General features: G+C 38.9%; 1 protein-coding gene across 5 annotated transcripts in view; it reads left to right on the top strand.

Moving 5' to 3' along the window:
* Window positions 1–13,308, top strand: part of TENM1 (teneurin transmembrane protein 1) — a 363,157-nt gene that overhangs the window by 243,433 nt on the left and 106,416 nt on the right. For all 5 annotated transcript variants that reach the window (XM_061358101.1, XM_061358102.1, XM_061358104.1 and 2 more), the window contains one exon: window positions 2,470–2,670. In XM_061358101.1, the coding sequence (XP_061214085.1) occupies window positions 2,470–2,670 (201 nt within the window). The remainder of the gene's footprint in view (window positions 1–2,469; window positions 2,671–13,308) is intronic.

Below are 13,308 nucleotides of genomic sequence, written 5' to 3'. Positions count from 1 at the left end.
CATATTGTGTAATTCTGTTGTCATATGTCATTTTTACTGTGAGCCTGTGTTCAGGATGCTACACCAGCATCTTCCAAGGCTTGGCTAATAAGAGGGAAATTCTGAGAACAAGTAATTGTACTTTTGCTGTTTGCAGAACCTATGTGCCTCTGCCCTCATCTATCAAAAGAAGTGGTTGTTATTTGCCTCTTAGCATTTCTGAGATAGCTCATCAGAATTGACTTTCTTCCCCTGTGCATAGCCTCAGAAAGCACAACTCTTCTTCGTGCTTGCCCTGATGTGATGATTTTTCACTAGTCTTCTTAGCCTGAAGCTAGCAACAGCATACTTTGTGCTTCCTGCTGTATAGATTTTAAGTAATTCTTTTGAGTGCCACACAGAGGAGGTTCTTTATATGGCTTGAATTCTCTAGTCAGACAAATCTCCAGGATGGATTGGATGGATTTGACATACCTGGTACAAGTTTTTAAAGGGAGGATCAAGAGAATTCTACTGACATACTCAGTTGTTGGTGGTTTCAGAAACAGAAAAAAAACCAAGAAAACCCAAATGGGAAGAAAGTAATACATAGAGTTGTTCACTGAGGCTGTGATGCCAAGCAAGCCTGTAGCTGGTGAGAAGCTAACTGCTGCTTTCAGTTGCTTTGTTTCTTGCCATAACGTGATCCTGCAGAATGGTTGAAAACACTAGTTGAGCTAAATGTACTCAGTTATTGAAGCTAAGTGTGAAAGCATAGCATCTTGAAAGTAAGAGACGTTTAAAGGTAGAATATGTAGAAATAGGGTGGATGAAGCAAACCTGTGCAACCAAGTACGGTGGGATTTTATTGTAACTGTGTGTGCATGACATGGCTGTCCAGTTTACTGTATTGTACAACGTAACTTGTGCAGTAGTGGAAGTGATTCTGTCAGGAATTCAGATTACATTATTGTAAGTAAATATGAGTTCAGTATTGTAGCAGTACTATTAACTTAGCAGACATAGCAGCAGATGTACTATCCAGGGAACACCAGTAGCTGCATGTATTCATGGCTATGGGAGTCCTTTTTATTTGTCCTGTGAGATTATGATTGCTAAAGTGAATGATACTTTTTAAACCCTTTATGGAGTCACACAATGAATTTTAGATCAGCAAAATAAAGAGTTGTTTCGGGATGAGAGAAAATTGCTGAGTATTTTTGTCCAGGGCTTAGCAAGGTACATGTTGTCCAGAAACAATGATTCCCCTCTATTCAGAACGACATTGTGCTGTGCAACAAGCCTGGAAGGCAGAAAAAGATACAACATAAATCTTGAAATAAGATCTTGAATTGGTGGCACAGCAGCTCAAAAGATAAATCTTTTAAAAAGATTTATCCTCGGGTCAAAAGGTCCTATAAACTGGAGGCTGTTAATCTCTATGTCTGAGGTATTTAGCAGAGAGCATCTCTTCATTCCTGTAGCACAGAATACTGTTTGTTAAGTTTACAGTTTAATTATTGAAACAGTACTTGTGCTGATACTTGAGAAATACATGCAGAACTTTCCAAGGACCTCTTTAATGTTAGTCTGAAGCTTGTTCTAACATGAATAAGCTTTTGGCTAATTGTTTCTGGGGCTCGGACCCCCCAAATCCCTTTCAACTCTGCAGTCCTCCTGCAGCCCCTGGAGAAGGCATGCTGTGTTCTGCTTAAAATCTGTCTTGTTAAAGAAATGCTGGTGCTTTATGAAGGAATGTGCTGATTGTAAAGGACTAACCAGCTGATTTAAATTCTTCTACAGAGCTTCTGAATTTTTTGCTAGAAATACTTCCATTCAAATTGAGAACAAATTTAGCTCTTTGTTTGCAAACTGTTCATCAGTACTTTATGACTTTTATGAATCTGTTCATTATCTGCAATTGCCCAGTGCATGCTTTTTATGACTGTATAAGATAGTTTTTTTCACAGCAAGCATTGAGTCAGAGATTCACTACTCAGGATCAGTAGATGGCCACTTTTCTTGTATCAAATTTTCAGCTGTAGAGATAGCTTTCCACAGGAAGATGAAAGAATAAATCCTTCTTTTCCCAGATACAGATAAAACATGGAGCACAAATACTCAAATGGAAACACAATGCACAATTGTAGAAGTAATTATTAATTGTCTCAGTTCTTTCCCAGCCTTGCTACTGAAACACAAGCTTCACTGACTTGGACCAATAGATCTGTCTTGGGAATCTGTGTTCTAAAAATAAGACAATATCCTTGACAAGGGAATCATGCAGATCTCTAACAGTATACATGCTGGCTTTTTTTTTCTTGGTTTTGACTTAACTTTTGCACAGTTAGCATAGACTGTTTTTTCCTTGTGTTTATTATCATCGTTTCAGTTCGGGTGTTTGCACGAAAAGCACTAAATTAATGTGAACCCCTGATGTTGCATTTCTCTAGGAAACCACTGTAAAGATGTGAGTTTTATGCTCTAAATTGTGTATTTCCTGCTTTCCAGAGGACTGCTTGGATCCTATGTGCTCCGGCCATGGTGTGTGCGTTCAAGGGGAATGTCACTGCTCCACAGGCTGGGGCGGTGTGAACTGTGAGACTTCCCTTCCTGTGTGCCAGGAGCAGTGCTCAGGGCATGGGACGTTCCTCCTGGATGCGGGACTCTGCAGCTGTGAACCGCAGTGGACAGGTTCAGACTGTTCCACAGGTATGCTGGAGATGTTAGCTTTTCCATAATGCCTGTGCCTTCTGTTTGAGATGTGAAAGTAGTTGCTGGTCCTGTGCTAATATGAATTTCTGGAACAAGATGGGGTGAACCAGGGGTGCTGTGGCATGGCACTTAATGGGCTTGTCAGGAACTGACTTTCTGTTGACAAGGACAGACAGGCTGTCTGTGACAAGAATGTTGACTGCCTGGTGGCGTGACAGCAAGAACTGTAGACTTGCAAGACTGCAAGTTCCTCCTGGCATAGAGTGGATTTAAGCATGACTCTTGCCTGAGATGCTGAGCACTTATCAGGCTCATGCAAGGAGGGAGTCCACAGCTCTAGGAGAGACTGGGAGGATATGAAAAAGCCCAAGTCTAAATGCAGTGACTGTTCTTTAAACAAAAATGAACATCTGTTCTGTTATGCCAAGATAAAAACTCTTTTCTTTCTTAGAGGACCATCAAGGTTTGATCCCACTGAATTTGATTAAGAGTTGAAATGGATTTCCTATGTGCTTTTTACATTTATGTTTCGTTTTCTTGAAATGAATGCACTCTGGACATTTTACTCTGTAATGGAGCATGTCATTACCAATCTACGTACTACTACTTTTTTTCCCCCATAAAGCTGACAAAACCAGAATCTTGGATGATAAGTGGCACATCCTAGTACAGAACAGATGCAAGTGACAGATTTGCTGAATACTGTGGAATACAACCAGTGGTCCAAGTCACCAATTTTTCTTAGAAATCATCATTCAAAAGAACACTTGGCACAGTACAAATTTCAAATTCAGATCCTTAAAGTAGTGTGGTTATGATCTTAAGTTGGGACTCATGAAATGTACCCCTCCACGATAACTTGTTAAACAACAAAATATTTACCTAATAATAATTTTCAGTGTTTATTGCAGAGACCCTGCATTCATTCTGCACTGCAAAATTAATGCATGTAATTTCAATCTGCCACTGACAGATATGAGACCTGCTTTGAAAGACGTGACTTTTTTTGGCTTTCAGCAGAAGCCCAGTTGCTTGCATTTTTACCATGTATTTTATTATGTGTTAAAAATATTCCCTGAAGGTTAGAAGTGCTTCCATTAATGAAGAAAATAATTAGGAAAGGTGCTAGCTATGTACTAATTTTTTACTCACAAAATATGCAAACTAGCTCTGTTTTAGTACCACATTGTTGTAGCTCAAAAAGAGATGATCTCCAGTAGGTCTGTTGTGTCAGCTGCATGAGGCAATTAGACATTAAGTAAGGGAATAAGTAACTGCAGTGAAGAGGCTTTTGTATCTGATGTGCTAGGGTCATAGTTATGTTTGTCTCACCTCTAAGCTGTTTTGATTAATTTTTAGAAGAAAGATAAGGTTTCTCCTTACCTCCATGAACTAATTGGGAAAACACCTCTCCATCCCTACTGTCTTCTGAATTACTAAAGGATGCTTTTACAGCCACCAACAGGCATTTCTCTCTATTACTAGATACTTCAGATTTCTCAGTTCCAATATATCTTTCTTCATGGGTGTTAATCTAGGTTCAGGATTGTTCTGGCAGTACAGTGAGTCTTAGGCTAAAGCATAGGTGTACATTTGCACTTGAGACTTTCTTCCTAGAATCAGTGATAGCTATGCATGCTGGAAGTAAAGCTTGATTTTACTGAGGAAGGAAAACATCAGATAAGTAAGAAAACATAAGATGAGTAACAAGGTCAGAATAAACAAGCTGTCATACGCAGATGGAAAAAATCATGAGGTTCTGTGCCATGAAGAGGATAGTAAGGGTAAACTGCAGATTGCTCATCTGGAGTCAGACAACAAGGAAAGCTTTGCAACTGATAGACCAGCAGTCTCTCAGCCTGCCTCAAACCCCTGCACTTCACTGCTGTCACTGTACTGCATCATTGTCAGTTTGTGTGAAAATTCGCTTTTCTGTATCAGCTTGAAGAATATAGACTCTGTCCTCATGATTTCTGCATTCCCCAGAAAATTCCTAATACTTTCAAAATAAAAGGATAAATTATTTTATTTTTTTTCCTAAATAAAGATTAATATAACTTGGTGTACTTTAAAAAGGACAAATAGCAGAGGTTCCAGAATGTTCCTGAGTATGTTGGCCTGGATACACTGTGGCCCACCTGGAAAAGCATGGGCCACCCCTCTGATACTTTCCACTGGCTGCCTATCTCTAGCTCTTTAAACAGTAAGAAATTCCATTTATGGGGAAAGGCAGAAATTAGTGTGAAAATGGAGGAACAGAGATGATGGGTGACTGTTTGACTTGTACCTGAAGGACTGCCAGTGTTTGGAGCTGCAGCCTAAGATCTGGACTCATTAATGGATTTTTTGAGGGTGGAAAAATCCATGGGGTTTGTGCTGTTTGGTTTCTCTTTAGGACATTTCCAAAAAAAAAACAAAAGTAATCGTCCTTCAGTTTGTATTTGACACTCATAATTTCTGTTTAGTTCTAGAAATTCTCATTTCTAAACTGAGAATTTCTCAGTTCTTCTAACAGTCTTACAGTTGCCTTCCCTTCTTTGAGGTAGAAGACTGTCAAATTCTTTATACTTTTTGTTCTTAACATTTGTGAAAGGAGCCAATACTTTAAATCCATTTGCTTCTCATATTGCTACATACACACACCTCTCTCTGCAGTCCCCCTTTCCTCTTTCTCTCTGTCCCTATTGACACCTCCACAAAAAGAGAATTTGCAGAAAAAAAACTATGTATTTCTTAGGTTTGGCGCACACCTTTAGGGAAGTATGACCACAGAAAGTTTGTGTTTTTCTGTTGCTTCTTAAAAACAAAAAATGCATCAAGGGAACACTGAAATTCCAAGCTTAAGTAGTCAAAGGTTAAAGAAAGACAGAAGAAGGCACCCGCACATTAAGTAACTCATCTTTCCTGTGTTTCTTATGAAACCGGTTTCATTTTTCACACTTAAATGCCATTTTACTAAGGATGTATGGCCTGATCATTCAAGCAGTTACTTGGTCTTGTATATACTTGCTCTTCTGCGTAGTTACTGTACTAAAGACAATGTCTTTTTCTAATCTACCAGACTATTCAGATCAGATTTAAAGTGAAATTGCATGTACAGAGTGTTTGGATAAAATAAACACTGAACTGTGACATGATTGAATTAATTCCTTGGCAAGAAAGAGTTTAGAAAGGTGAAATGTGATGTACAAATATTTGAGGAAGCACATGCACAAAAGCGCAGAGTAACAGTGAATTATATTTATTTCTAGTCTTAACCTCACATGGGGCATGGTTTCTAAAGGGACTGTCAAAATGAGGAGGCCATAGCTGTGATGCACCTAAGTATTGTAGAGTCCTTCTTGGAAGCTTCCATACAGGAATAGGGATTCTGGCATTATCCCCTTTTTGGCGTCAGCAGCTAAATATTTCAGATTGTCCATTGAACTTCTGCAGTGCTTTTTTCTGAAGAGCTCTTCCTTTTCTTTAGGCTTTATATATGTTCCTAAGGAATTAATTTATTCAATAGAACAGACTAATGCAACAGAAAACATCTGTACCACAAAAGGCTGGTATACCTAGGGCAGCCCTAGCATGTGTTCAGAGTTTAGGATTAGTCTTCTATCCAAAAAGAGCTTGAGTGAGATATTTTTTACACAATTGGCTTTGGAGAGAGTCTGTGTGGCAATGAATTAACTACCATATCCCCAGTGCAGAGTCCATCTGACTTACTGCTGTAGTTAAACCGTCCTGCATGATGTATCAGCTTGAACATCTACTCTGTAGGAGGATTAGTTGGCCATCAGACACCTTTGTAGCATTGCTACAAACCATACTGTTAACAGCCGTGATACCAGGAGAGCAGGTACTTGCTGCCAAAATCATTGACAGCCTTTTCTGATGTGGCCATTGCACCAGCTTCTAGCCAAAAGAGTGGTAATTCTGAAGTGCTTCAAGAAGTTGTTATCACCAGAGGCCTGAGGCCAGGATCCTTCTCCAGTGTAGCATAGACCTGCTCTCTTTCTTTGTACTGCTTTGATTCCCAAAGTATTTTCAAGACCGAAAGAAACAGAGCCACAACACTGTTACAGTTACACACTTTCCAAGGCAGTTTTGGCTAATCAACTTAACACAGATGTCCAGCATAGTGTCTGCTCTGACCTGGGAACTGCCAAAAACTGATCTTGCTGCACAACCTCCAGATACTCCTTCTAGATCCAACATTTTTCATGGCCAGTTGCCATCCCTTGAGGTCCAGGAAATCCTGTTACAGAACTCTAAAACAGCTGTCGGGATATATTTTCATCATGGTGAATTGGTCCTCAGGAAGGGCAGCTCAGCAGCTTGAAAGTTGTTCAGACATTTAGTACTGCTAATCCTACACTACTTGTAGGATACAACCTATGTAGGCTTTTTATGTAGCTCTGTTAAGATCCATCTTTTCAATATTCTTAGCTGGATTAGACATAGACATATTTGGCCTCTTTCTACCCTACAATATTGACCTTCCATGAAAAGCCATTTTCTTTCGTAAACTCGGGTTTCAATTCACCTGTCCCAAAGATGACGGTTTTCATTCAGGCTTTGCCTTGCTACTTATGCACCTATTTGTAAAGGCTCTTCATACCGGCTAATGTTTAAACAGAAAGATAATACACTTCTGATCCTTTTGCCTGCTTTAGGCAGCAACAGCTGAACTTCATTATGAAAACATTGACAGATCTTTAGCTACACCAATCAAAATATCATTGGCAGGTGTCCTTTCTACAGCCATATGTGACATCAGGAGGAAAAAAATCACCTTCTATCTGTAGCTAAGACTTGGTTTATTTATGGACAACATCGCAGAGTTTTAATTGTTCTGTATGATTATACGCTGATGTGTATTTGCCATGAGGGAGATGGATTAGCCTGCTTTGCCAATTTGCCAACTGGCTTGTACCCTGAAGGTCAAAAGCAAACTATGGCTTTCACTGCTTCAAAAATATATCAGTGTCAGCATTTTATAGAGAAGCAGCACAGAGTTATTCCAGCTGAATTCTTCCAAATGCTCTTGGACACTGCTGTTATAATTCCCGTTGCAAGGATCAGTGCTGCAGTCATTATTCAAGTAATGTAATGAAATCTTCAATTTCTGCTGGCCTGAATGGGCATTTCTTGCTGCCTTTACCTGTGCTGTGATCTGCATTGAAATATATGCAGAGATTCAGTGTCTTCTACAGTGACTTTATTTTTTTGGTTTAGTCAGCTGTTCCTGGAAAAGTCATCCATCCCACTTTCTGCAGTCTTCACTTTGGACTGTAGAAGGAATAAGGAGAGTTGTGCATGCTTTTGCCTAAAAGTAAGGGAGGCCTAGCTAAGGACCAGACTAAGTTGATCTCAGGCAGAGGTCCACAGACATCTCCAAGAAGAGCTGTCTCTTTTCACCATTTTGATTCCCAAAGAGTTAACAGCACTGTTAAAGTTCAAATTCCACATTGTCCAAGAGATTGAGCCCAACAGTCACACCTACCATACAGCAAAGAGGTCAACTGCAAACATTGTAAAGGCTTTCTCTCATGCTGTCAAAAGAACAAGTGAATTTTTCTAATCATTAGTTTGTGGAAAAACAAATGTTTCCCTGATGGAAAGCACTAAAAACCAAAAGCCCATTATAATGCTCACAATATAAATGTGAGTATTCTGTGTTTGAATTAATTCCTTCCTGTCTTGTTTATCACTTCGCTCATTTAATTTTAGTGTTTTCCTACTTCAGTCACCCTTTGGCAAGTCACGCAAGAAATGCTCAAAGATCTTTGGCTGTTATCAGTTCAACCATCTGACAGTGGAAGTGCCCAGGAGGAATGCACAGGAGATTGGGTTCCGTTTCTCATTTAGTGTCCCCCTTCTCTAAAAGATGTGAATAGAGAATAGGAATTTCATACTTAGTTCCAAGAGAGACTGATTATGAAATATTTTCTGTGAAACCTACATATGCTGGGAAAAGTCATCCTTGGAATATTTCAGTCTCAGCACCTCTACAGCATACTAAATTCAGTTATAATTGTATGTGAAAATCTATTCTTCAGACATATTCAACGTGTGACTCAGTTGACCTGTGCAGTATGGGTTGATTTACTGCATACCTGACAAAATAATACAGTAGGATGGAAGACTGATAGTACACTATTTCAATGCCACCAGGGCGTCAGTATAGTCAACTTTCTGCTTACTATCTGCGGATCTTTGTTGCTTTATTTATAGGCTGTCTTCCAAAATCCCTTGATGTTAATGAATCATCTCCCTTTGAGGCACATAGGCAGTGCTTTTCAGAAAGACAAAAATCAAACTTGTGAGTACTGACTACTACTGTCAGGTAGAAAGGAAGCTCTGGCTAACTGAAGGTGCAGTATCAACAAACTGAACAGAGAAACCTCATCTTCTGTTCTCAGATTGACCCCTTTAACATGGGGCCCTTAGGTTAAGGGAGTGAATTACGAAGAGAAAATGGATGCCAGGGTTGTTCGGTGGGGTGGAGTCTTAGCTAGCATAAATCTGTGTAACTGTAGTGGTGCCACCAGTGCAGTCCCAGTGTTTCAGGTGAGAATCCAGCCCTGAGCCACTAATTAATTGCAGCACTATGCCTAAAATATTATAGACTGAAAAATAATAGAATCTGTGACAGAGCTGATGCCTCTGACATCCTGTCCTGTATTCATTTCTCTAGACTCTGTTCAGCCAAAGTAGGTCAGTTTCCGTCCTCCTTACTTCAGGACATTTTTCATAATTCCACTGAATCCATTTATACCATTGAAGCAACCTAATTATGATTGGGAAAAGAATACTGCCAGTTCTTAGTCACAAAAAACATTCATCCTAAAATGATTATATGGAGATGGTATATATTTAGCATATCTATTTTTGGTTAAGCTCTCTCTAGCAAGACGGGTGGTAATTTTACAAAGGGTAAAAATGGATCAGCAGCCTCTTCCTTCGGCATAGCATCTTGCAAAGCATAAAACCTCTTTAAAACTGAAGTGCTTTGGAAAATGCAAAATGTTGTAATTGTTGTAAATTGATATGTGCAGAGTAGAGTAATTTAAAAATCATTAGAAATGTGCATTTCTTTAAAGTGCTTTAGAAAGAAATGAAGGCGTAATATGGTATATTAATATAGTTCAAGACATCTCAATTTGGTTTCAAAGCTAAACATCAAAAACTGCTACTTGAAAAATAATTATGTAAAACTATTTCATAACAATCAGAAAACTCTTCAGGTTTAGGAAATTGTAATGTATGGGTGTCAGTCATTCTCATTTGCTAAGGACAAGGATATTCACTACAGACAGCTTGCAGTAGTGAAAATAGCCTTGAAATTTCCTCAACGTGTGATGTAACCTGTCATGTGTTTTCTATAGACTGCTCTGTTCCATGTTGATACTTCTACTCTACTCCCTGTTGTAGACAAATCTCAGGAACTTTTTAATTACACTATAACCATCCTTTATTGTTTTGTTCTGAAGAACTGATGGACTTAATTTCATTTAACTGTCCTCTTTCTTTAATTTGTGAGGAGCTTTGACTATTACTGCTCTGCTAATTAAAAGGATGATTGAGGTTTCCCCTGCTGTACATTGTCTGACATTGTAGAAAGACTGTTCTTACTACTCTATATTTCATTGGGGAAAAAAAGCCAATGCGTGACTAGTTTGATTTGTATCTCCTGTAGAGCTGCAAGAGTTTGCAAAAAGATATAGGGTGAGCAAGATTTCTATTAAAAACTTGGTAGTCAAAGATTGAAATACTTAATATGTGTTGCTGGAGAATTTAAAACATGAGAAATTTAAGGCAGTGAAGAAGTACTCCAATAAAAATTAATTCTCCTGCATGTTGAAGTCAGTCCAGGGGGAACCAGAAATACCTGATGTAGTCATGTATTGATTTAAGAAATAGGATAAGTCAAGGGTATGAGATGTACAATGAGGAAACTTCAGATGTTTTTCAACTGATTACTGCTTATTTTGCAGATATGCCAAAAATAATGGCTCTTTCCTTTTCTTCCTGAAAATTAAGTTTCTTAATCTATTGCTGTCTACACCTCATTCAGCAATTATTGGAAATATCCCTCATTCAAATGTAAACTTAATTTGCTTAGGTCAGCTTTTGTAAATCTTTGTCAGAAAGTATTATTTATTCCACTGGATGGAATCCACAGACCCAATTCTGGATGCTTCTATTCCAACAGCTCTTCTCTTATCCAAGAACAGAATACCAAAATTGCTGGTGACAGCACTATGGTCCTGTTCATATTACCTTCTAGGTAGCCAACAAGGAGTTCCCTCTCTGTGTGCAGGGAATCATGTCTCTATGGGGAATCTGTTGTGTCCAGGGACCATCCACCACAAGGTGTTTTCTGCTAGGCCAGCTCCAGAAGTTCTGTTTTGAGAATAATGCTCCTTAGGATCCTTAGGCAACACCCATGTAAAATCATGCAGACTGTGAAACTAGAGAATTTAACATAAAGCTGTTACAACCTGAGTTGGGCGATTATCCTGGCGAATAAGTGGGATTTTAGGAGGAATTCAGGTGCCAAAGTGGTTCAAGCACCTCAGCATTAGGTAAGCTGAACAAAGACTTTAAAGGTCTAAATTTTGGATTTAGACATTTAAAGTTGTAGTTAAGTGCCTGTATTCCTTTTTGCATCTCAACCTTATTGGCTGCATAGTAGTCAACCTAGACAGTGTTAAAGAACCATAGTAAAACAACTAACAGGATATAGTATGGAAAGGACTTTTGTGAACATCCCATGTCCAATAAAATACTAAGATGGATATTCTGAATATGAAAGGCTTGTACTCCAGAAGAGCCCTTTATAAAAGAGGTCTCTAAAGTAGAGACCTTGTGGGAAGGTTCTCCTGGTGTAACGGATCTTATGATGAAGGGGAAAAAACAGCCTAAATGGACAACAGAACAGTATTGAGATACAAAACCTTCAACTTTTAATTGCCAAGCTAAGTCCAGTGATGAAACTCTGACAAGTTATCCATACCACAAGCATTTAAAGAGCGCTTCTTGCGTTAGATGTGAGCTTCCCTTCCACACAGCTGGAAAAGCTCAAATGGGAATTGGTAGAGCAAAAGTATAAAAAAAGTGCTAAAAGAACTAGAGGCTTTGTCCTTCATGAATTTCAGAACGCCTGTTGTGCAAAATGTGTTGCATCAGTCCCATGTAATCAGGTATTTATAAAGTTGGGGGGGGGTTATTGTCATGGTAAGCGTTCTACAAAAATAGCTATCATTTCAATATGCTTATGCAGCAGAGTCTATGAAATTTAACTACTGAAAATAGGGACTTGCTATGAGAAAAGTCAAAATCAGGGGAACTTTATTTTGTCCTCTATATTGTATTTTTAAGTTTTTTGACTGTGTAGATTGTTGCAAGGGTAATGTATGTAGGCATCTAAAGAATTCCTGGTCTCTGGTCTCCTTAAGGACTTTTGCTTAAATATTTAGTCTCAAGCAATATTTTTTAAATAAAACTAAATTTATAGTAATTATACAAGAATATTTCAATTCTGTTAAAGCAAAAACTCCTTGTGTATTTTAGCTGCAGTGTATCTTTCTGTATGTCGCTCTTCAGTTTAGGAAGTCTTGGCTATTTTATAAACAGATTGTTAAAATCATATCGATCACCTTGTGATCCAAAATCATTTTCTGATGGACTGCAGAAAGCTGACTCTTCACATGGCACATCTGTATTTTCCTGTTCTGGTCACCCATGTATTTGCTACAAAAACACCTTTAAGAAGGGGGCCAGCCCAGCTGTGGCTGTATCTTTGAGCACTGTGTAATGGGGCAGTGTGTCCTGGGAATAACACAGCTGCCTCAGCAAAGCACAGTTTGCATGGGCAAGAGGGACCAGGGAGAAGTGATGAGTTAGTAAAAAAATGTCAGCAGCATGGAAGGGAATGAGCAAAATAATAGACTTTCATTCATTTCTTAAAATCTACAAAGCTTTATTGCAGTTGTACCAGGGACATCAAGGAGGTGACATGAGTGCTCACTAAAAGTCCAGGGTTGTGTGCTCAAAGTGCTGCTTCTACCTGGTGCAGGAAAACTGCAAGTCATGAGCTGCATCTTTGCTTCAACAGCAGTTGCCAGATGCATGTTGCTATTTCTGTTTGTGCTGCTGACACAGAGGAAGTTATGGTTTATTTACTGGGAGCTGCTTCGTCTCTCTGTACTTATCTTCACAAACACAGCAATGAACACACAACTGTTTGCTCTTTGTCCATGTAAGCAGTATTCATAGTCAGTCACTGTGCATTGTGTGACTTTTGCTAATTGAGGCTGCGCTCCTTGCTTTTCTGCAAGAGTGCGTTATGCATGGCTCTTGAGTTTGTCCAAGAAGCTGTTTAATTATGCTAAAAATTGAGGAAGCAAGGCCAGCTTCTTCAACAGATTTTGGTTCTGATTGTGAGCCTGAGCTGTTACTTAGAACTCATGTAAGTCTTTACTGCAATACAAATTGATGGTTGGGCATCCAACCATCCAAAACATGAGCTCCTAAAACTCATGTTTAGATGATCCACTGTTTCTGTCTGCCCATGTAGTCTGGCTGTTCACTGAAAGAAAGGGGAAAAAAAAAGAATATAAAAATTGGGAATATGTCCTTTTA

The sequence above is a fragment of the Neopsephotus bourkii genome, unplaced genomic scaffold (genome assembly GCF_033783945.1).
Source record: "Neopsephotus bourkii isolate Nb327-2 ecotype Australia unplaced genomic scaffold, CSIRO-AGI_Nbou_v1 NB_936, whole genome shotgun sequence".
Lineage (NCBI taxonomy): Eukaryota > Metazoa > Chordata > Aves > Psittaciformes > Psittacidae > Neopsephotus > Neopsephotus bourkii.
The sequence above is the reverse complement of the archived record's forward strand: the minus strand, read 5'-3'. Positions and strand labels throughout refer to the sequence as shown.